This window comes from Urtica dioica, chromosome 12 (assembly GCF_054948205.1).
Source record: "Urtica dioica subsp. dioica isolate 48M chromosome 12, U.dioica_male_clone48M_v1_H2, whole genome shotgun sequence".
NCBI classification, from domain to species: Eukaryota; Viridiplantae; Streptophyta; class Magnoliopsida; order Rosales; family Urticaceae; genus Urtica; species Urtica dioica.
Genome location: NC_142767.1, coordinates 17,229,276 through 17,255,537, shown reverse-complemented (window position 1 = coordinate 17,255,537; position 26,262 = coordinate 17,229,276). Strand labels below are relative to the sequence as shown.

Sequence of the window (26,262 nt, the reverse complement as noted above, 5' to 3'; positions counted from 1 at the left end):
TTCATAATAATGTCATGAGAAGGAGGAGACATGGAAATCTTGCTCATCCGACATGGCATAAATGAATATAAATTATAATAATATAAACGTTGATAGATGCCAAATGTATAAAGTTACTTGTTTCGGAACCGGGAATATATATATATATATATATATATATATATATATACACTAGTTTTAGTAACGCGCTACGCGCGAATGATTTTAATATATTATAAATGATAATAGCAAGTAAAATTTGCAAGACTTTGGGATTTTTCGAAGCCTCTCTCTATCTCAAAATTGGAGAAAACAATTACAAATTCATTGATGAGAACGATTATCACAAACATAATTTTCACGGTCTTTTAACATATATATACAGAAATTATATAATAAAAATCAATATTATAAATTAAAATTAATAATGTCAAATTTTTCACACGGCCGGGGAAGGAATGGCTTAAATTAATATAAATGATATACACGTCAATAGAAGTTAAATGTACAAGTAACTTGTTCTAACAATACTGATAAGGCGATCGACATGATATTAGAATGTGTATTGCAGTTTGTTTGTAAATGACTTTCGACTACCAATTATCAAAAGATCGATAACCACGACGGATACCGATAATTTAATTAACGAAGATACCGATGGAATACCAACAACCAGGTCCGGTTTAACCTCCTTTTTTTTTTTTTTTTTGCCTAAAGCAATTTAATTTTTTGGACCCGGCTTAATTTTTTAGGCCCAGCCCAACTTAATTTTTTAGGTTTTTATTTATTTATAATTTAGACTATATTTGAGCGTATTAATTTGGGTCTAAAATATATTTATTTCAAGATTTTTTTTCTTCATATATATATGTATGATCAAGGATGAGTTTAAAGCAATGATTTAACCTCCCTTGAGGTTAAGCTGGTCCTGCCAACAACATACCGGGTATTTCAGGATTTAATTTTAATTACGGGTGATATATATTTGAACCCTAACTAATTGATATATCAATTTCTTTTGGCATTGGTAAAAGTAGTCTAACAGATGACAAATATTTAGTCGTTTCAAATAAACCAGACTAAGAACATTAGTTATTAATTAATGATAAAGAAGAGTATATTCTTTTAAATCCAAAATAAAAATCAACTTTGTGTTTTGGAAGTATTATTTCTCGAGCCCTCAAAATGCAAAACAAAGCTTTCTATGCCCACTAAACTACTTTCTTGTCTCCACGAACAGGCAAAGATCTAGAATTAATGGTATATATGTATGTTATTTATTTTATTTATTAATAACTTTGTAAGTTAAGTACATGATATATAGAATTATGTTGGGGAAACGCATTTGTCTTATTATGTATCTACTTCTATTGTTCGTGTAATTTTGTCAACTTAGCTAGTTTGACTCAAACCTCTCATACTATTATTACTACTATTCAATATTAATATAATAAATTAACAATATTATTATTCAATCATATCATTTAGCTACTGTCTCATGAACCAAGCCAATCTAGGTCAAACTCTATAGGAATGTGAATGCGAGTTGTCAACGATCTTGGAATTCTGTAGCATTTATGTGTTCGTGGCCATGCATGTGAATAAATAACAAAGATTGGTTTCAAATAATGAAAATATATATAACTAAAGCATATCTACTACAAAATATATGTGACACACAGTTGTAAAACGTGAGCTTTTGTCTGTACAAATTTATAATAAAATTTATATTTGCCCATATCTTGTTATTGTCTGAAGCGACCATGTTGTTTTTAGAACTTTCCCTTGTATTTGTGTGTGGACAAAAGAGAAATCCTTATGAGGTTCATAAAATAAAATAAATTTTTATTAAAATAATCATCGTTTGTTTTTTTTTTTAGTCGAACAAAAGCCGATATAGAACTCTCGAGCACGTCTGATTTATTTTCCTTCTGTGATACGGCATTATGTGATCAAACTGGAATAGAAAAATAAAGCTGAATTAAATACCAAAACTACTATATAAAACGCACTGAATAAAGATAGATGAATTATGCGTAGTAATGAAAGCGATAGCTCTTTGGAAATTACAACAAACAAACCAAATACAAAATAATTTAAGGAATTTTATTATATAATCTTTCAACTTTTAAGACATAGTTTACATGCATACAGACAGGGATAATGTACATGTCCCAACAAAGTCACAATATATAGCTTGGTTTAAGTTTGTATAATAATAGTAGTTACAAACTTTGACTAGCAATTGCTTCTAACTTAAACAAAGCTAAAAAGGAATCTTTAACTGATCATAGTTATTTGTTGCCTTTTGTAAATTCTTTGTCGTTTTACGACCTTCTCAAATATATGAATATGATTTGACCTAAAGTGTATTAGGGAGATGGATTTAGAAAAAATATATTATAAAAAATAGAATGATGATATTGTGGGGTAGAGTTTGGCTAATTTTTTTTATCAAATGACATTGGGCCGTCAAGATCGATAATTAGCGCAAAGTCCATTCAATAAAACGACACGTAATGTCTGTCATTTACTCTTCACTTACTCAAACACGTAAAAAAATCATTTGGGCCTGGCTCAAATTCATTTACGAATTCAACGCACCTTTGCCAGAGATCACAACGAGGTTGAAGTCAGCGCAGGAAATCCGATCTCGCCTTGAAATCTGGAGAGTTGACGACTTCTACCAAGGTAATTCAAATAAAGCAGTGACGTGGTAGATGGAGAAGCAAAGAAAGACGAAGTCGCCAGCACGTGTCTCTGTAGATAGCGCATCTCGCCGTAGTATAAATTCTCTCTTTCAAAGAAGATTTGCACGTTTTTTTTTTTCCTGTAATCGCACATCTCTCTCCCCTATCTATCTCCCAATTGTATTTCTGAGCTCATCAATCAACTATGAACTGTTGAGCTCAGCATTTGTAATTGTGATCGGATTAATACAATCATTTGTGCTCTCTTATTCTTTGAGTTCTTTGCCCAGAGTTTAGCTTTCGTTTCCATACGACGTCGTTTTTAAAATCTATGAAAATAAATAAACCGAATCAAACACCTTTATTCTTTTTTTTTTTTGTGATTGTTGAAGCTTGAAAACGATATCAACAATGATCATAGTACTATAAATATATATATATATATATATATATATATATATATATTGCATCATTGTTTTTGTTTAAATGACATCACATTTCGTTGGGAGGTACGAGCTAAATTTAACTGGGAAGTAAAACGAGGATGTCATATTATAGACATCTTTTTTTTTAGTTTATAATGCATTATTGTTCTTCCGAGACAAAGAAAGAGAGAAATTGTAGTTTGCTATCTAGTATCTAAAAGATGTGAAATTTGATAAATTTACCATTTATGAACGGAAAAGTTTTGCGATCTAATCAGAATTTTGGCCTCTAAAGATCGAAATATTCCGTTCGAATAGTACATTTCTTTTCCATTTGTCCATTTCAGTTAATTTTGACACTGTTTAATAAATAAAAAATTAAAACTTTAACATATTTAATATCCGAAAAAATTAATAGTACTGGAACGACAATAATAATACTGGGGCAGTATCAAAATTTTATTTCCATGAACTAAAGAGGAGCGAGAACTAAAGTTCCAATAACATAATAAAATTTAAGTTTATTTTATACTCATAATCTGAGCTGAGCACTTTCGTGCACTACGTTCCACGTGAACAAGCTCCAAAAAGTTGTTGCTAACTTTTTAATTAATATTTTGATTATCATTAAATATACAGAAGAAGCTATTCCTCTTAAGTTGTTTTGGGCGGCGTGCCAATCTAATACACTTTTTTTTTCTCCATATTTTGAAGATTGGACTTTGTCCACTTTAGACATGGAAACATATTAATAGGTCAGTAGGCGCAGCATAAATTTTAATATTGAATTTCATGAATATGGGGCGAGCTAGAAGACAAAACCATAGCTAAGAAACATTCATAATGGGAAATTGTGTAAATAAATAGTCGGTTTGGCGAAATTAAATTTATGGTTCATTTAAAATTAAATAAAAATTGCTTCCAAAACAAAATATGTTCACCGCGTTGAAGTGCAAATTTGTCACACTACATTATTCTTCAGATAATCGAACTGTAGCAGAATGGCTGAAATCTGAACTACAGACAAGAATAATATTTTCAAAAATAATTATGTTTAATTAGGGAGAGAGATTATATAAATCAAATTAACCACACTTATGTTAACGTTTGTGCGAGAGTGCTTCACTCATTAAATTCACGTCTATAAACATGCTTATAACATTTTAATTATAAAGCGAGCAACTCTTTAGTTTTTCGATCTATGTACTGGACACAATATACAAACATTCATAAACACAAACAACCACATATTATAAAATTTCATATATTTAGCTGATTTCACCGATTTTTCGCTTTTGCAAATAATGCTAAAGTGAGAGATCGAAATTATCCGTTTTTCAATGATGTTAGTATGTTGGTTAATTTAAGAAATAAACATATGGAAAAGAATTATTTTCGGTTTTTATATTCGGTCGATACTTTAGGATAGATTAGGACAAACTTTACATACCTAACTGTTTTATATAGCCTTCTCCTCATTAGGACCATAAGTTTTTGTCTTTATCTTTGTGTTAAATAACTTTAAAAGCTTCATAAGGAAAACGCATATTTGGCGCATTAAAAACGTCGAAGAGCATACGTATTATTATAGAATATATAAATACGGAAGTTAGCATGAAAAATAATAATCTAATGATGATCAAAAACATATATACACATACTCATAAAATCATACAATCACATTTCATTACATTTACATATATAGTGAAAGATAGCTGATTACTCCAAAAGTGTGTTTTTTTTTTTTCACGGCGAAAATAAATAAGTAACAAGAATTTAAGTCTGCGTCGTTTGGTTTTAGGATTTCGTTTTTTGATAGAATAAAATCTCTATTTGTTCGAAAAGTAACTAAAGAAGGCTTTTAGTATTTTTCTTTTTTTTTTTCTTTTTTCCCACACGGTCACATGCTAGAGATTTAGTTTTTTTTTTTTTTTTTTTTTTTTTTTTTTTTTTTTTTTTTTTTTTTTTGTGGTGATAGACTTGACCCCACTTCTTACAATTAACTTTTGTCCTATTATTTCAATTTTAATAAGAAAATTGCATTTACAATTTTGTTTTTCAAATTTAGTGACTATACAAAGAGTTAAATTTTCTATCATATTTTAATATATAGCAGTAGTCAAACGATTATACATAAAATAAATATAATAAATTAAGGAGATTCAATGACTTTAAGAGTTATTTGAACTAATTTCCTAATAAATGATAAATATTTTGAATTAATAAGCTAATTCACATATTTCTAGGGTTTCAATACTCTTTCTTATAATATAAAAACCAAAAACATATAAATTTTTTTTATACAAATTAAGTCGTTATTCGGCTTGATTATTGCAATTAAATAGCCAACATTTGAAGATTTAAAAAAAAAAATAAATAGTTAACCAAATAATCTCTCTCTCTCTCTCTCTCTCTCTCTCTCCTTGAAAAATTATCTGTTTGTTTTATGTTTTTGGGTTTTTATCTTATTTTTTTACCTTTCATATAAACAATTGTAAACAACTATAATCGTTGATATTGATGTGGGTGTTCTTCATTTCGTTGATGGACTCATTGAATTAAAAAGCTACATAAACCGTTGTATACAATTATAATACGAATTTAATCACTCATTCAATATAACAGATGTATGATTAAATTGTTATAAATTTTTATGAACAAATATATACAAATTTTTAGTTATTTTTAATATAGTGTTTCGAAGAAGCATATGGGGGAAGAAGAAGGATAGTAGAGTATTCAATAATATTTAGTTGTTGAAATAAATAAACTAGAAGTCAAATAATATCAAACGTAATTTATAATTAAAAAAAAAAGTTAAGAAACCGTCATTAGTTCAAATCCTAAGTTGAGTAAGTTTTTTATATTCTTAAAATTCTTCAAATACCATTCATTGGAAGAAAAGGAGTTCCAACTCAAAACATCATGGCAGTGTGTAATTTTGATATGCAATTTACCTACGTATATGCGGGGTGGGAAGGTTCGGCTCATGATGCCAGAATATTCTTAACAGCTTTGCGTGATCCTAGTCTTAAGTTTCCAAAGCCGCCTACAGGTTCGTTTCACATCAAGTATACTTTTTTCGAATTTTAATAACAATTTATTATTTCTATGTTTTGAAATTTATTTTTATTTCATAGGTAAATATTACTTGGTTGATGCTGGATATCCATTAATTAAGGGATTTTTAGGACCATACAAAGGTGAAAGATATCATCTTCCAGTATTTCGTTCAAGTGGACAACCAAATGGTTACCAAGAAGTATTTAATCATGCGCATTCTTCTCTTAGAAGTGTGATTGAGAGAACATTTGGAGTTTGGAAGAAAAAGTGGAAGGTACTACGCGATATGCCTAGCTACCCATTTCGCAAACAAGTAAAAATAGTTATCGCAACAATGTCTTTGCATAACTTTATCAGGAAGTACGCAAATTATGATCTGGATTTTGAAGATACAACTGAAGATAACATTACTATAGATGATGATCACGACGGCAATGAAGATGGAGAAGGTCAAGATAATTCGGGAACTTTAGAGATGAAAATTTTAAGGGATCAAATTGCTGCAAGTTTGATGGGACAGTAATTTTTATTCGTTTAATGATATTTTTTACTAGACAGATGAGATTTTATTTTATATTATTTAAAAATTATTAAATTATTTATTTTTGCTATTTATATTAATATTGAGATTTACCTAATATTATTTAGATTTACTTTAGTCTTTTTTGACATTAGAAGCTAATTAAATAAAACTGTTTACCAAACACTAAACAATAACTTTTTAGAAAATTAACTGCTTTTGATTTTGATTAACCAAACAGTACATTATTTTATCTAACAGCACTTTTTCTGACAGTACTTTTTAAAAACAATTCTGAAAGCAGCATAGCAATGCCAAACTGGGCCATATATTGAGCACACAGTATATAACGCCTAAATACATAAAATTACATAAAATAATTTTTTTCGTACCATATATCTATACCTTTCTTATTGAAAAGTAGAAAGAGAATAGGAAAGTCAACAGGTAATTAAGAAGTAATCTTCTACCATTATGATAGCAGTCAATAATTAAGCAGCAACATAGTAAAGCATATTTGTACTTATTCTCCTAGCTAGCAACACTAATTAATCATAACATAAGATCAAAACACAACCAAAAAGCATAATTAACAAAGTGAAAAAGTCACCATAAAGAGAGTTTTATTAATTAATATTATTAAGAAACCAAGTGATCATGTCCACCAAAAACACTACTCATCTCTCTCTTGAAAGAGTCATGGATTACAATATCATTATTATCATTACTAATAATCCCAGGAGAGGATGACGTGGCGAAACCGTGGTACTGAGAAGCAGCATGATGAACAAGCTGGTTGTTGGTGGTGGTGGTGGTGGCGTGGCCTAGAAAATAGGGCTTGACGAGATCATCATCGTGATCGGAGACGATCAACGGCTGAGATGAGGGGATGGCAGAGGGGTCTTGGTGCATCTGGATGCAGAGGATCTCGGCTTGCGCGAGGGCAAGTTGCATTTGGAGATCGGAGACTTGGGTTTGGAGGTAAGAAATTGCTCCGACGCAGCCGTAGACAGGATCTCTAAGCCTCGCATTCGCTTCATATACCAAACTGCTCACCGCGTCCCCTCTCTGATGAACCGGAAGCTCCTGATATTTTTCACATTATTAAATTATAAATTATCATCGCGACACTTAAACTATATAGTTAGCAAAAAATTAGACCTTTGTTTCACCTTAATTAGACCTTCCTATTTTTACCGGCTGCTTCTTGTGGTATTGACTCTAATATCACCTTAAAATCAAAGTTCAAAATGTCGTTTTCGATGCCATTTCGAGCATACTAATTTACGGAAAATCAATACGCCGATGGAAAATCGAATGGAAAAATTAAGTGTGGAAAAAAGCAACTGATTTGCCGTTTTCAAATGTCGTATGGAAAATCGAACAGAAATAATGTTGCATAATATATTTAAAATATATACATATACATACTCAAGTTTTATCTCAAAATTAAATTTTTGTAACTAAAAATTAAAGGTTTTCTCCCTTATTATATATCTGGGCGTTTTCGATGTTTTACAGAATGAATTAAAAAAAAATTAATTATGAAAATGTTAAATACCGGAGTAGATGTGAAGTGAACTAATAAAGCTGTTAGCATATGATTATTATTGAGAAGGAAAAAAAATTTACATATATACGTAATACATGTATATAAGGAAAAGGAAATTTACCTGCAACATTTTGCTGACGTTACTAGCGCCGAAGACCTTGTGGACGATGGCAAATTTGTGAGGGTCGTCGGCGGGAAAATAAGGCGCGAAAGTGCAGTCTTTGGCGCACCGTCGCCGGAGTAACTTGCATGACGCGCATGGTGAGTTTCCTGTTGATCCTCCCATTTCTATTTATTTATCTATATCAACAACTCTTTGGATATATATGACTTTTAGAAAATGCCACTTTCTAGAGAGAGAGAGAGAGAGAGAGAGAGAGAGATTACTTTTGTAAGGCAATATGCAAATGAAGTTGAAGAGAACGGAGAGGAACTAGTGTCTGTATTTATCGTAGCTGGGAAGGACTTGAGAGAACGTGTGAGCCTTCTATTTAGAGTGTGAAGTTTATAAAAGTATATTATTATTTCTTGAATTTATAATATAGGGAAATATTGGACTGCAGTAAAATATATAGATGAAGTGCCTCTGATGTAGATTGATTATAATATCACACAACATCTCACATGTGAGAGTACTACTGTTTGGGTATCGTAATAATCATTGAGTTTTGAAGGACTTCAATTTGAAGTGGGATTCTTTTTGTCCTTATTCTCAGACTGGCCCAAATATAATAATATTATAATTAAATAGATAAATACTGCCTCTGCTTTCGATATGGGCATAATTTATTTTTGGTTTTTTTATTTATTTATCATTTGTTCCTTCGTTTTTTGTTGTTGTAATTAAAATATAAATTGATAAATCATTGGACTAATACTAAACAGACATACGACTCAAGTTCTATTGTTTTTTTCGGGTTCACTTTAATAAACGAAAATGTACTGTTTCAATGTTATATTATGAAATAAAATAGGCTTTTGTGATCATACAAGTTTAATTGATCATTTAGGGGTGTCATATTCATAATCATGCCAATGTGATCAATGATCATACAAGTTAAATTGATTTGTCAACTCTAGCTGCAGTCAAAATCACTAGATGATAAAACAAATTACTAATTGCACATTGTTCACTTTTTCATTTTAATTTTTCTGATATTATTGATGACAAAATACGAGTTGTTCTGACGAAAACTTAATATGCCGAGTAAAAATCCCGACACAACAACAATTTATTACGTCTGATTATCTCTTCGACAAATTATGAATCTAATTACAGAAAAAAAAAATTTAGGAATTGTTGACGATAGATGTGGAGTGTGTCTAAACATTTTCGCTCTTTGTCTTTGATTTTTCTTTTACAGCATATGATTTCTTTTACTGTGGGTTGTTCAGACCTACGAGCGGTTACTTGTTAATAGTCATCAAATACGTTAGTTTTGTACGATTTTCGGTATGATAATCATTGGTCGTGGATTAGACGATTATTTTATGCGTTCTTGGTCACTTTTTTTTTTTTATATTTGTTCGACTAATTTTCATGTAATCTATTTCAAGGGTTTTTAACTACTAATTTATGAACCCGTGTGTTTCTCTTTATAGTCGATCCGAGAGTCCTGTTTATAACATTTTATGGTAGAGGTAACCGAGCTGATCCAAACTAGTCGACTCAGATTGAATTAGAGTATATGTGATATAGAAATAATTTTAGTCCACTATGCAAGTTGGACAGAGAAGAGAATGAAATGCCCTTTGAAAATGACCTAATAATGAGCAAGCTTAAATCTCATGTATTCCATAAAAGCGCCACCAAGGAAAGAAAATAAAATGCGTACCTTTGATATTAGATGTCTAAAATATATTCACCCAACACCATGTTACGGTTGTTTCATATATGAAATCTCACATTAATACAAATAATTCCGTAATTAGAGCGACTTTAATAATTACATGTACCCTATCTCTATGGGGTAGCTCGCTCAGCAAAGACATAATGTATTGCTCTGATTGGGTTAATCCAAGTTTAAATATACCTTATATGTAGCCTGTAGACTTCTAATTAGTACTCGTATTTGATTTCCCCCCAAAAAAAAATAAGAGAGAAAAACCAGATCACACGGTACATATATATAGTTGATCGCAGTAAAAAAACCGCAATAAATACTCTGCATGGCTTCCACGTTTGTCATATCGGGAGAGATTTTTCATACCCTAATTATGTTTTTGCTACCCTAATATATAGTAAAAGAAAAATGATCGTGTCAAAATATGTATGTTGGTAATTATGAGTTATTAATTAATAATCCTAATTATGAGATATTCTATTTCTTTTTTAAATTTGATTGGTTATATATATATATATATATATATATATATATATATATATATATTAAACTAAAATTCTGTGGCTGTCGGTTTTTATTTTCCTTCAATGTTCTAAATTTGTTGAATTTTTTTGTATAATTATGAAAATTAAATATTAAAAACAGCATGCTTGCTATATATATATATATATATATATATATATATATATATATATATATATTAAACTAAAATTCTGTGACTGTCGGTTTTTATTTTCCTTCAATATTGTTCTAAATTTGTTGAATTTTTTTGTATAATTATGAATATTAAATATTAAAAACAGCATGCTTGCTACCATGTGAATATAATATTATCTTACAAAAACACATTCAAACGTCATAAACTAGAAGATTTCTCTAATGAAAAATATCAGCTCTATGATTATGTCTCGGCTTGTGACTATGAGCAAATCACTAACCAATTAATAATATGTGACCAAGAGAAGTGGATCGACATCGTCAATGCTTGTGGGCCTACGAAAGATTATCCACGTGAACACAAATACGTGTAATCTCTCATTATGTTTAAGAGAAAGAATATATATATATGCATGATCGGTCAGTTCAAATTTGACCAATATTATTGATAAGATCACCAAATGGTCAGAAATCTTGACTACTTAATTATTCGGCGATACTTCCAAGATGTGAATGGTCTACAAAAAAAAAAGTAATTTATGTATATATACAAATTCTTGAAGTAAATAATAAGAAGTTTCGAATGGCCACAAGAAAACAACTTTTTTCCACTTTGGCACTGTGTATTGTCGTGCAAAAATCGAAGGATTTAACATTTAACCACTCTAATATATGTATACCGAGTACCGACATTAAATCTATTATAGGTTATATGCATGCACATATATTGCTACTATATTAGCTTTATGACGCTAAGAAAAACAATTATATCAAGCATCGTTTTCTATCATTGGAAGAAAATCCGAACTGGGATTTTTGTTTCCACTTTCAAAACCATTGGCTGCGTTAACTAAGAATTAGTCTTCATCTATAAGACATATTTAATAATTAAATAGAGTTGGAAAATTGTTAAAAGAGAAATAATTCATCGACTTTGTATCTTATTCTATTAAATGGTGACCTTGGTCATGGTTACTATTTTTATTCTTTTACATTTTTTTTTTATAAGAATCGAGTTTAAAGAGAAAAAAATCCCTCGACTTCGTATCTTATTCTATTAAATGGTGACCTTCATGGTCATGGTTAATATTTTTATTCTTTTACATTTTTTTTATAAGAAATTGAGTTTAAAGAGAGAAAAAATTAAGAGCTATACAGAAAAATAACATTATGACCAGTAAAAGAAATAGTAATATTTTTCATTTTCTATTACTTTCAAATACAAAATAATAGATTTTTTATTTTATAATATTTTCTCTAACATTTTTATTTTCTATAGTTTTTTTTTACAACGTATTTTCTAGATTTCAATTAGAGCATTGCAAGCGATTCCTTCTAACTTCAGTGTTTGATAGATTAATGCCCGTGAATAAAAAAAAATGGACTTCTTACATTATGATTATATACAAATACAATAAATGAGGGTCGTAAATCTAGTCGTGGCAGCTCATGAACCATGGATATTGTGAAAAAGCATTGACGGTATTATTAACATCATAGAAGAGCATAAGATATGATATCTCGTCATAATTACTCACAAACACACACAACGTAATTATATAAAGTGTTTGTGAACGTGTGCGCAATATAACAGATTTTGACATCTGACCAATAAAATCCACGTAGGACTGCGTTTGTTGGACAACTTTATAATGGTCATTGTTTTATTCGGTCCAATTAAACAAAAATGAGTACTTATAAATAATGTGCGCAAAATCTTTCCATTTATTTTATTTTAGAAACGAGCAAAATGTTTACATGACAGTACGAAGGAGTCATTTTTTGTTTAAGCAAAGTTCTAAATGTTTAGAGTGCTATATACAAACAAATCAGAATAATTAGCTATGTTTAATTTGACACATGCATGTTGAGTAAAAAAAAGTGAATAGAATTCTGCAATGTTGAGATCATTCGATCGTTTATTTGAGAGAAATGGAACTACAAAAAGAATGATCGACGACTTTTTTTTAGTCTTAGAAGTTTTGTTTGTTTGACCAAATGACATTTCAGTTAAATTTTGGTTAATAAGCAACTGTATTACAGCATATGAGATTTCTTAAAAACTTTTTGTCACAGTAGTTTTGGTAAAAAAATATATATATATATATATATATTGGCTAAAATTACTTATGAGATCTATAATATATGTGACCAAGTGTTTTGACACTATTTATTCTAAATTGCAGTCGTGGACTAAATTGAATTATTCTGAATCTTGTAGGAGCGTGTAAGAAAAATATTATTTAACGAAACATATATGATAAATCATATAATTGTATTTTAAAAATATAAAAATTATAAAATAAAATAAAATCAGATGAAAAAATTCTAATTTTCAAAATTTAAGAGTATGTGCTTCACCACTACTTAAAAAATTCATTTGCTTGATAATCATTAATCAAGTCATATCAAAATATGTCTTCATGTTTCAATGACTTAATTTATTCTCCAAATGAGATCATAATGCACAGCCAAAGCTAATGTTTGTATATTATCCTTTATTTAATGAGTCTTTCTTCTCATAAATAAAGTACAGTGAGTCACTGTGAATGAAGAGAAAGAAGACAAAAAGTGGAGTGTGTGCCTCCACACAAATAACTAATTTTAAGTACTGACATCCATTTACTGCACGGATTATTAAAATTGAGTACAATTCCGAGAGGAAGATCAAATCTTATAAATTTGTTGGATTTTTAGAAACCACCGAAGTCACTCCTTGCATTTGATGCCTTTCACTTTCACATGATTCTATGCTTCTTTTTCACTTTTTCCAATATATATATAAAATAAAATAAAAACACCTTCCTTCCATCTTGTATATGTTTTTGTCCTGTGCCCTAAAAATTACATAGCCACGTCAACAATGCGTATATGTAGACAGACAAAAATTAGATACATGCATTATTTACGTTGCTTGAAAATTTTCACCTCTATTCTATTTTTATTCTGGCTTGAAAATTAATGAAAATTTTCACTTCGGATGTATTTCGATTCTCAAAAATGTGGTCGATAAGCTTGAATTTTGTAATTGAAAACCCTAAGACATGTTAAGCTTGGGGTTTTGGTTTGTTTGGTTTTAGTGTGTAAAAAATTCTAAGAATTGCAATAAACTACGAGAAAAAAAACAGACATCTTCACCATGTCACAAGGAGAAACATGAGAGCTTCAAGGAGAGGCATTAAATGAGCATCGTGGACATGAAGATTCACTTTTGCATTTAATGCATTGCTTGTTTGTGTTTTTTTTCCTTCTTTTGATAACAACATGGTAATTGCATATTTTGGTTTTAGTTAACTACATATATTTTTCCTGTCGCATATTGGTACTCTCGCTGCTCAACAGAACAACATTTATATACTAATGTTATTATTTTTGTATTTATTTCCCTCAAGAAATATTATCTTCCTTCTGAAACTCATTAGTATTCTTTTAACATAAACAATCCTTACGTTATTATAATTTATATTAGCTCTATTTTGATCATTAGCTATAAATTTAATAAGAAAAAATATCCTTGCATCGATTTGATAGATATGTACCTATTTGTCATAATACTAATTTTGACAATGAATAGCTTACACACAAATACCTTTAAATAACTATTTTATTAATAATTAACACAAGTAGAATGAAAGAAAATATTAAATTATCATTAGCTAAATTTAATAAGAAAAAATATCCTAGCATCGATTTCGTAGAATTGTAGCTATTTGTCGTATTATTAAATTTTGTAACAATGAATTGTTTACACACAATTAACTTTAGGGATAACATTATATGCCTTTCTACTAGGCCCATAATATTGTTGGTGGGCTATAACTTATTGGATAGTGGGCTATAACTTGTTGGAACAACTGGGCTCAATATATACCTTTCTACTAGGCCCATAACATTGTTGCGTTCAAAAGTATTGGGATATTTCCTTAACTAGGACTAAATAAGGGATATTTCCATTTTCCTACTTTTTTCAAAAATTTACCAAACTAGGACTAGTAAAAAAAAAAATTTCTTTTTCTCGATGGGCTAAGCGGGAAAATAGAAAGAAATAGAAAAAAATAAGAGATTTTATTGGAGAAGATTTTAGGTTGGTAATTAGTATGATGGTATAATAGGTAGAATTTTGTGTATCTCTCATTTGACTTTTTTTGACCGGTCCTAATTTGTTAAATTTTTAAAAAAAGTAGGAAAATAGAAATTGGCCTTAATTTAGTTCTACTTTTGGCAATTTTCCAAAAGTATTTGATTGCGAACATAATGTATTATACAATCATTATTACATAACTGATATAAAAAAAACTCTTTTAAAAGACCATTAACTTTGAAAAGTATACCTTAAAGGCACTCAAATGTCCAGCATTATTGTTTTTATTTAGGAAGCCCTTGACCTTTTCTGTGCAAGTCATGGTTGTTTCGTAAAGATAATGGGGTTATTCTTAAACTAAGACATCCTCAATATTTTTAGATCAAAATCTAATATATCAAAATTAATCCAAAAATATAATTTCTTTATATTTATTGATACAAAACTACCCTCAATGAAATATCCTTTTTTTTTTCCTAGATCATTTACATGATCGTCAATAATCTATCTGATTTATTGACATTGTCGACTTTACGAATTATTTTGTTTGTTTGAAAACTTGGAAAATTTGGAGGTGGATTCAAAATTCCAAGAAAACCAAACGAATATCAATAACTACACATCTGAAATCAATATTGTTTCGAGCCTCTCTCCATTTACAGGCGAGGATATAAGTTTATTGGTCATGAAACTTTAGGGTTTGGGTTTGTTATGGTATTTTTGGTGGAGAAGAACAAAAAATAAAGAAGAAGAAGAAGAAGAAGAAGAAGAAGAAGAAGAAGAAGAAGAAGAAGAAGATAGAGAGCGATTTTATGTCCATATCAACGTGCTTCATGATTCCACTCCCTCCAAAGCCTCGTATATACCTAATATTTTTGAAAATCTGGAACAAAAAAATTTGTTTTGAAAAATCTGGAAATTCGTTTGGAGACTTATTAACATGAATATCAATAAATCTTCAAACGATTATGTAAAATTCTTTGAAGATTTATTGACATTGTGTTGAAGATTTATTGGCATCCATAAATTTATTGACAACGATGTCAACAAATATTTACAAAATTTTCCAGAATCGTTTGAAGATTTATTGACATTCATGTCAATATAAAGACAAAATGTCAATAAATCTTCAAACGAATTTTCAAATTCTTCAAGCCATTTTTTTTATTTCCAGATTTTCCAACTTTTTTTGTTATAAAAAAATTAGGAAAATAGCCAACTTAAACGTTTGACATTGCTAAGTAGCCAACGTTCGGTAAATCTTAGGTAAATAACCGTAAATGATGGTGTGACCTAATATATGGAAATAACTATTTATCTAAGATTTACGTCTATAAATACATGAAAATGGCTATTTACCGAACGTTGGCTATTTAGCAATGTCAAAAGGTTAAGTTGGCTATTCCTAATGGACCTTTTTTTATAACTTCACAGAGCGAACAAAAAATGATCTCTAACTTTTCTTTTGTGATCATTAAGTAAATAACATACGTAAATACAAAAGAAAATATAAAAATATTTCAATAAAGGTATTTTTATACCAACTCATATAAGGAAATCATACTTTTGGATTAATTTTAACTTATTAGATTTTGCTCCTAAAGTATTTAAAAGGTCATAGTTTATAGTTTATGAATAATCCCTAAAGATAAAGACATTCTTTGAGGTTCCTAACTTTGCACAATCATACCTATAAAGACCAACATGACTAGAAGTTACATTTCTTACGCTATGTATAGTAGTACACTATGGCTCCATTTGGCATTGTTGTGCTTTTAACAAAAATGCTTTTAGATTCTGCTGTAGAATATAAGCGGACATGTATTTGGTTAACTGTTATAAAATACTTTATCTGTTAGCAGAAGCAGATTTAGTGCTTGTTAAAATTAATTTTAATATTTGTAATTAATAATTATTTATGTAAAATGTAATTAATAACAATTATAAGATGTTCTTATGTACATTAAAAATATATTAAAGTGAGTGTGTCTATAGATTATAAAAAGAAAATTATAAATTTTTGTGACATCAAAAAAATTATTTGATAAAAGCATATAAAGATAAGTAGAATTAAAAGTTAATATAAGAGAATAAAAGAGTCGGGAGAGAGAAAGTATAAACCAAATGCAAAATTTACGTACAAAAAGCTTCAAAATATAATTTTTAGTTTTTTAGTTAAAATATTAAAAAAACACTTTACAATTTTTTTAAAAAAAAGTAGTTTTACTAAATATTTAAATATGATTTAACTATAAAAAAGGTGAAAATAGACTTAATAAACTATGCCAAACTAAATCTATGTATAGTAAATTTAGATTCGCTTAGATTAGAAATCCTCTATTATTATAATTTTTTTCTAAGTGTTAATACTTCAATATCTGGTGAAGGTTCTAGTGTATAGATTGTAATGACGGAATTGTATATACAATGCCAATAGTCATTTATGTAAAAACTACATTAGCAATAAATAATATAAACTCACATCCTCGACAAAACTTATTCGGTTGCACGGAGGCAAGTATTGATTAGTGGAGGGTAAGGGTAAGCAATCCTGGACAAATGAATACATAATGTTGATAAACTAATTACTATAAACCATTGATGACAACATATGTGTGGTAATGTTAAGGCAAGAGCTCATATATTAATGGATATATTATGAATGTCTTCAACTAAACCATGTTAACGATATTGTGTATAAATAATTTATTGGAATTTATATTGTCCGGAGTAGTTATCTAACCCATATTAACTCATTTTTTTAAAATAATAGTCCGACTATTACTTTAATTGGACAATTAGCTCAATTCACTAATAAACAATAACATATAATCTATTATACCCCTAAACATGAAACCATTCTCCAAACACAATCATTCTCCAAAAAGAAACGAAGTCATTCTCGAGATTTCAATTCGACGACCTTAAAATCTCTTCGAACACCTCAGATAGACTTTAACTTTTCAAATTCACCACTCTCTAAACCCTAGAAATAGTCTATGATTAATCCACACAAAAGTAATTCGATTAACCTTCACAATAAATCCGATTAACTATCACATTTAATATGCAGAACTCGCCGTGCGACCTTCAAACGGCCGGATCAAAGCAATCGCAGGACTCGTCGATGTTCGAGATCGTTTCCGGAGGAGGATCATAATAGTTAATTAACTATCACATTTAATACACAAAATTGGACTTGTGACCTTCAAACGGCCGGATCGACTCAACCGCGTTACCTTCTGATGTTCGAGATCGTTTTTGAAAGAGGTTCGTCACAGTTAATTCTAATTGGATTGATTGTGACAATTAATCGAATTAACTGTGGCCAAACTGGATTGCAGAAGCGAACACGATGATCAATTTCGGAAGAAGAAGAAGAATAACGAAGCTACTTTCGAACATTTTTATTTTAATTTCTATCTATAAAACACCCAAAAAAAAGATTTGAGATTGATGAGACACTTTGTGTCCATGAGACCCGAATGTTGTTGCATTGACGAAGGCTAAGTGAAAAAAGCTTTGGCAGAGATTTCTATGCAGGTTCTGATCGGCGGATCCACCACGTTCGACGCCGTGAAATCGCCGTCGCGGCTCTTCTCCGAGCACAGATCTGAGATCGAATCGCCGGAAAATGCCGAGTCGGATGTTTCGTCCTCGATCAAAAGTTTGAGCGACGACGAGGTTGAGAAATCCTCGTCGAACGACGACGAAACCGAGAGTAAGTTTCGCGGAGGTTCTCCGGCGTCTATGGACTCTTTGGAAGATTCTCTCCCAATCAAATGAGTTTCTTTTTCTTGAATTGAATAAACCGATTAAAAAAAAAAGAAAAAAAAATTGAATCGCAGGACTGGCGTAGAGTTTACATATGGAGAGAGAAAGCTCTCACTGGGGTCTGGAAATCTGGACTTACGATTGCTCGTCAAAGAAATGGTACTGTAAGGATAAAGGGATAAGGGCATTTTTTTAGAATTGTAATTATAATTGGTTATTTCCCTAAATAAATCAATAATTTGGCTACTATTTTAATCTCTCCCTTTAATTTTATGAATCTAATTTTATATACATGCACTAAACAAAATTATTATTGGCCGAGATAAATAAATTAACGTAAGTGCTTCGAAGAAAAGATCAAGATTCCAACAAGCAAATGTTCAATTGATTTACTAAGTAATTACCTAAAGGTTTTTCTCTAATTGAGTTAATGGTACTCAAATGATTTATTTAAAACTTATGGAATGGATATGCGAAGCATTGCGTAACTCAAGGCCCGAATACTATTGGAGAACTTTCAGCGAAAGTTATTGAAAGAATAACAAACAAGATATGAACCTTGGCTCCTAATCTTGAATGAAGTCAAATTAAGATATCATTCGATCCATGTTATGTCTACAAGAAGAAATGGACATGGTCGACTCATTCATGATTGTCATCCTCACTCTAATACGCTCAGCTCTCAGTCATAGTACTTATCCAACCTAGTATACATGTGTTAATTTTTATTACCAAATATTCAAACATGTTTGTGTAGAACACATAAATATGATATCTTAACCTATGACTTGATAGACTTTGGAGAGTGTGTCTTTTAATTGTAATACTCTGAAGAGTGTTCCTTGTAATTCTCTCCATTTATCCTTGTTCTTTATGGTGTTATTGGTTTTCGCAACTTTTTTTTTTTTTTAATTTTCATGTTTTTCGTTGTTTTGACTTTGAAAAATCCAATCCGTAAAATTTTCCAAAATAGTTTTTTTTTTTTTTTTAATTCTGGGCCTTAAAATCATGAAAAGTTGAAAATTATGGAGAAATGATGGAGAAACCGTCGGATTTTTTAAATGGGTTTGCGGGTCATATTATGGGCTGTTGGGTGAAGACGACGACGTTAAACGACATGTTGTTTTTATTTTAGAATAAACTTTGATGTCGTTTTGGTAATATATTGTCGTTTATAGGATATATACTGTTGAATATGCTATAGTCGTCGTTTCAGTTATCTGAGAGGTTATAATTATATTGGGCTTCTTTTTAAGTCCATCATATTGAGTCTGTTTTACAATTTAATTGGGTTTGGTTTTTTATACTGTGTTGAAGCCTTGAAGGGACCGATGCAGTATACCATTTACATGCTGTGACAATTTTGATGTATACTAATATGTTGTTTACGTTATGCATGCATTTACAGTGATACAGTACAAATTTAGTTTGGTGTGCTCTTTTGATGATTAATGCATATAACTATTTATTTAGGGTAATCTTGTGACGTATCCCATTTCAAACATGATTTTAACGATATAGTCAATATTTGATAAATTTTGTAATCTCATTTACATAAATAAACGGTTAGAAAATCATAAATACCCTTATGTAATATAAATCATAGAAATCAAATAAACTGAAATTAACTAAAAAAAAAACTTGATATCGCAACTAATTGGACTAAAAAATGAAAGAAAATATTATGGAATAAATCAAGTTAACGTGTATTAAAGCTGCTATTATTTGGTTACGAACAAAACGTTGGCTACATATTTATGTTCAGTCGATTTTAATAAAGGTTAATGTAGTAATTTGTTAAATGACTAATAAAGTTATGTCATTATTTGTGGTTACATTTGAAACTTAAATGAAACGTTGGCTAGATTGCAATACCAACGTTTCAAGTGGTTTAGTCCGTGTAATTTTTCATTTATATTTAGTATATGTTTTTAATTATATAAATAAATAAGTGATGTTGTTCATTTTATTTGCTTTAAGGATTATATGCAAATGTTTAGTCTTAATTTTTATTGTGTTGATGTGCTATTTATTTAGAAGTTATATGTTTAATGATTATATCTTATTATCAATAATCTACATATAACATTTAGTAAAATAGTAGTTAGCATAATGTAATTTTACTTATTGTATAGTGGTTGATATGATTTTAATTAATTAGAGAGTAGTCACCTTATTGTATAGTGGTTGATATGATTTTAATTAATTAGAGATTAGCCACAACATCGTTAATTAATCTAGATTATATATTTAGAATTAAGATCACGGCATCTTTAATTTGATATATCATGGAATCTACCCACATGAATTTTATAATATTTGTAGGATTAATTACGATAAAATATAAAATTATATTTTTTAATTCACCCACATGCATTATAAAATTATATCATGATCGTGTGAATCTAATGGATTAAGAACTTTAGCCAATATACAAGTTTTATGTCTCTAGATTCATTAAGTAAAAATATGTTTTTACATTGATAACACATGATATAGCTATTTTCTTCAATACAAATTTTAATTAGCATGTTTAATTTCGGTAATTACAGTTAGTCAACATGTTAGTTATTCTAATATTAAATGCGATGTTCCCAAACTCAAAGAGGACAACTTTAAGGTCTGCAAGGAGAGAGCTTGAACCTCCAGCAATCACTGCAAACAGTGCCCCAGATTAGGTTGATCTCTATGAAAAGTGGGAACGATCGAATCGTCTCTGCGTTAAGTTCATGTAGATCAAAATATATATTGGGATTAGGGGTTTCTATTGAGCAATATGACAATGTTCGTCTCTTAGTGAAAGCGATAGACGGACAATTTGCAAGTTCAGATAAGGCTTTGTCAAGTACCCTTATTATGCAATTCTCATCCATGAAGCTTACTGGGATATGAGGCATGGGTGATCATATCATGCACATGAGGGATATTGCAACTCAATTAAAGAGTTTGGAAGTTGATACGTCAGAAACCTTTCTCGTTTACTTCATTTGTTCACTCTGCCCCAGTAATTAGTGCTCTTGATTTTACTGACTTTGAGATTTGTGTAGATTGCATTAAGGGAAAGCAAACCAATAAGTCTAAAAAGAGTGCAAAGAGAAGTACTAAGGTGTTAGAAATTATACACACGGAGCTTTAGGAGCCTTTAAAGTTTTAAAGGCTGAAGTAGAGAAACAATGTGGTAAACAAATCAAGATAATGAGATCAGATAAAGGTGGATAATATTGTGAGAGATACACTAAGAATTGACAAGCACCTGAGCCATTTTCAAATTATCTTCAAGAACTTGATTTGGCTCAGGTGTATCAGAAAGAATTGTGTATCTCTGGTATTCTGAACTAGAATTGTGTATCAGAAAGAAGACATGCCCAATACACTATGTCCAATACACTAAGAAAGAAGACATGCCCAATACACTATGTCTGGTATTCCGAACTAGAATTGTGTATCAGAAAGAAGAAATCAAACTTTAATGGACATGAGAAGGATGATGATTAACACAAAACTTCCTCAATACTTGTGGACTAATGCACTAAAGACGACTGTGAATATATTAAACCGAGTTCCAACCAAGGTTGTTTCAAAGACGCCTTTTAAGTTATTCAAAAATTGGAAACCCAGTTAGCAACATATACGCGTTTGGGGATGTCCGTCCGAAGTGAAATTTTATAATCCACATGAAAAGAAAATGGGAAAAGATTTTCGGCACGATTCACGATCCGAAAACGATCCACTCACGGATTGACACGTGGATGTTCTGTGCCACGTGTCAATCCGTGAGTGGATCGTTTCGGATCGTGAACCGTGCCGAATAGCTTTACTAGACCCTATGATTATTAGTGGGTATGTCATTGAATATGCCAAAAAGTCTAAAAGTTATAGATTCTACTGTAAATCTCACATTACTAGAAATGTGGAATAAAAAAATGCAAAATTTCTTGAGGATGAATTGATTAGTGGGACTGATCAACTGCATGACTCAGTCTCTGCATTTGATGAGAATGAAGCTCAACCTTCTAGTTCAAGTGATAGACAGATTATCATACATACTTCTCAAGCTTGATCGTGAGTAAGACAACCGGATGTTGAAATTCCATAAGCTAATAATTTTGATCCTTTAGATCAAGTTGTTGATCACGATGTTGAACAACCAATCGAATAACCGATTGGACAACAAGATCCTCGAGAGAATGATGAAGAAAAATAAAGAAGATCTACTAGAGTTAGAAGATCAGCAATATCCCTAGTGATAATGAAATGTATTTGCAATAAATAGATTGCAATATTGGAGCCGATAATGAACCTGAAACATTTTCACAAGTTGTAAGTTCTAAATAATCTAACTTATGGTACAAAGCCATGGTTGAGGAAATGCAAATAGGTCTTTAAAACAAAGAGAGACTCATAAGGCAACATCGAGAGACATAGGGCAAGATTTATAGCCAAATGGCTTACTCAAATAGAAGAAATTGATTACACAGATACATTTTCTCATGTATCAAAGAAAGACTCTTCCCACGATTATGGCATTAATAGCTCACTTTGATTTTGTGCTACATCAAATGGATGTGAAACGGTCTTTCTTAACGGAGATCTAGAGGAAGAGGTTTACGTGAATCAACCTGAAAGATTCTCCTCTAGTGATGGTGAGCATTTAGTCTGCAAACTTAATAAATCCATTTGCGGTCTGAATCAAGCTCCCGCCAATAGTATTTAAGGTTCTATGATGTCATCACTTCATTTGGTTTTGAAGAGAATGTCATGGATCAATGTATATACCAAAAGGTTAATGGAAGTAAGATATGTTTTCTTGTTTTATATATGTGGATGATACTTTTCTAGCAACTAATGATAATGGAATGATGTACGAGGTTAAACAATTTCTTTCAAAGAACTTTGATGTGAAAGATATGGGTGAGGCATATTTGTTGGTGATTATTGCACCTTAAATAACCAATTAAATGCGAATAATAATAATTACACTAACATGAGCTAATTATTAACATGGTTATTAAAAAATATCTAGATTACTTAATTAATTAAACATAAAAAACTTCTTCAAGCAACCATATCAGATAAAAGACGAGTTTAAGAAAACTCATCCTTCAAGGACTCGATGTGATGACATCAAAGTCTTCCAAAACATAATCTTCGAGGAAGATAAGACAAAAGATTGGGCTTCGTTATATCTCACTAGATCTGGAAACATGATGTTTCCGATCTTTCTCTTTTATTTCTAAGAATGGAATTGAAGCAATTCCGAGGGGAGGAAGGAGAAGCAAGCACACGGCCACAATAAGAGACTTGTGGGCGTTTTTATCTGTTTAGATTAGGTTAAATTTTGCTTCACATCAGCCCTCTATTTATAGCAGTTTAAAAGATATCTTTATAGAATATTCCTGAATATTCTAAAAGATATTATTTCATTTTATTGTGTTCACACTAATAGATTAAATCTCAGCCCTTGGATCAGTATCTAAGATTTTATTTTATACAATAGTATAAAATATTTGTTGTTGAGAAAATTTAGGAAAATATATTCTCCTAAATATTCTGCTTATACTTAGCCTAAATATTAGGAGAAAATATAGGAAAATCATATCTCATATTTATTCTCCTATATTTTAGGAACAAAAAAACAGAAAAAATAGTGGTTGGCACACCAGCTACAAAAATCGCCTACTAGTGTGTAGGGAGGCCCAAATTTTTGATTTTTCAAGGCCCAATAGATTTAAACATATTTAACACATATTTACTTGTTCAACTATAAATATAAAGTTTATTTACTTGATCTAGCAACAAATAAACAACATCGCCATAATTATTTATTTAATTCCCAAAATACCATTTTTGGAATTTAATGCTGTCAATCACTATTACAACAAGTGAGATTATAATAAAAATACATACTATTATATTAACTTTCTTATCCGCCTTTATCGAAGCCGAATCGGGGATGATGGACCTAGTAGTTGAAGCTTAACAATCTCGATAAAAGACAAAATATTCCATTTTCTTTTCTAATTGAATTGTCTAGTCCCTTACAATACTCTATCGTGTAATCCATAACTGAACCCAACTTTGATACTAGAATTATATTTACTCATCGTAACGAGTGTCCACTGATTTAATCAGTACGTGATCATGACCCTCCAGGTTCTGCCCATATCGAGATAGGTTAATTTGTTCCGTTATACCTGGTCGTACACATTCTACAAGTGTATAATGCTCCCACTGAGTGATCAACATTCACTCATGTTCTACATATATGAGTTTAGATAAGGCTTTCCAGGCGCATATCAGTCATCGACCAAGTTTTAGTTCACCCCCGATCTCGGATGCCCAGCATGCGATTCAGTTTGATACAGAGACTATGAATGATAGTTGTTATTGATTCTGAATGTTATCAGACCTCAATCCACTAATCATATGGTGCTAATAAAGTAAATTCTTATCTTATTTTGTAATCATCATCTTCTAGTGGGCAATATTCCTAACAATCTTATGGCATTGGCATTAAGTTCCATAGGGAAAGATCACGAGGCATTTTGGGTTTGTCTCAAGAGACTTGTATCAACAAAGTTCTAGAGAGATTTCGGATGAAAAACTGTTCACCAAGTATAGCTCCTATCATGAAAGCTTGGATCAATGTAAAGAATGACATTGAACGAGAACAAATGAATGATATTCCATATGCTTCCGTTGTAGGAAGCCTTATGTATGCTCAGGTTTGTACCAAACCTGACATTGCATATGTTGTTGGAGTATTTGGCACATATCAAAATAACCCAGGTCTTGACCCTGGAAAGCTGCAAGAAGGTTGTGAGATACTTTCAAGGAACACGTAATTACATGCTTATGTTCATACGGACCGATGAATTGGATGTATTTGGTTACTCTGACGCTGACTTCGCTGGCTGCATGGATTCAAGAAAATCTACTTCAGAATATGTTTTTATGCTAGCTGACGGAGCCGTGTCTTGGAGAAGTGTTGTGGTATTTTCGTACGCAAGTGCACATAGTCGATCAAGTAAAAAGTTTGTAAGTCGATCCCACAAGGACTTTGCTTAACCGAAGCTGAACAAGCTAGCAACGAATTGAACTTAAGAAAACAATGGTGATTATTAACTCATATGAAGAAAATAAATAAAACAAGAAATAAACATGGGTGAATGGATGTGCAGAAGGCAAGAGCAAAGGCTTTGCAACACTCTCTTATGGTAGAGAATCCTAGAATTACGCACTATTTTTCGTTTCTCTGTCTTCACTAATCACACTCACACACGTAATTATCGCTAAATCTCTTTCGAGCATCTAACAACTTATGTCAATACCAGGTTTTTTCTCTCGATCTCAAACCCTACAAGAGTGTACACAAGACTCCGTAGCAGCCTAACTATCTCTAACTTCGGAATGTACTACGATGAACTAATCCTTATGCACGATTATCTAATTCTCTCTCAAGCAACTAAACAATCCTAAAATTCATGAACGAGGTAGCTAACCTCATACAAGCATTAAGAACATAATTGATTCAAGCGGTAGAGAAGATGAACAGTAAAATACTTCAATTAAATAAACACGAATCCACAACCATATTCAAGCAAAGCTAAGTCATCACGCTTAAGGGTTTCAGTTCATGAATACGAGAGTAACAGAAAAGCAAAATAAACTAAAACT

General features: G+C 30.6%; 1 protein-coding gene across 1 annotated transcript; it reads right to left on the bottom strand.

The window, feature by feature from the left end:
• Positions 1-7,282: 7,282 nt before the first annotated feature.
• LOC149379696 (LOB domain-containing protein 12-like) lies at positions 7,283-8,590 on the bottom strand. Its single transcript, XM_089604331.1, has 2 exons — positions 8,351-8,590; positions 7,283-7,763 (listed from the first exon to the last, which is right to left on the bottom strand). Exons 1-2 carry the CDS (start codon positions 8,513-8,515, stop codon positions 7,317-7,319), a joined length of 612 nt encoding a protein of 203 aa, XP_089460457.1. The 5' UTR covers positions 8,516-8,590; the 3' UTR covers positions 7,283-7,316.
• Between the last annotated feature and the right edge of the window lie 17,672 nt (positions 8,591-26,262).

Bases quoted from the DNA above. Each gene is read 5' to 3' on its own strand.
- LOC149379696 (XM_089604331.1), bottom strand. From the start codon at position 8,515: ATGGGAGGATCAACAGGAAACTCACCATGCGCGTCATGCAAGTTACTC. The intron at 7,764-8,350 runs GTAAATTTCCTT...GAAAAATATCAG, and splicing joins ACGTCAGCAAAATGTTGCAG to GAGCTTCCGGTTCATCAGAG.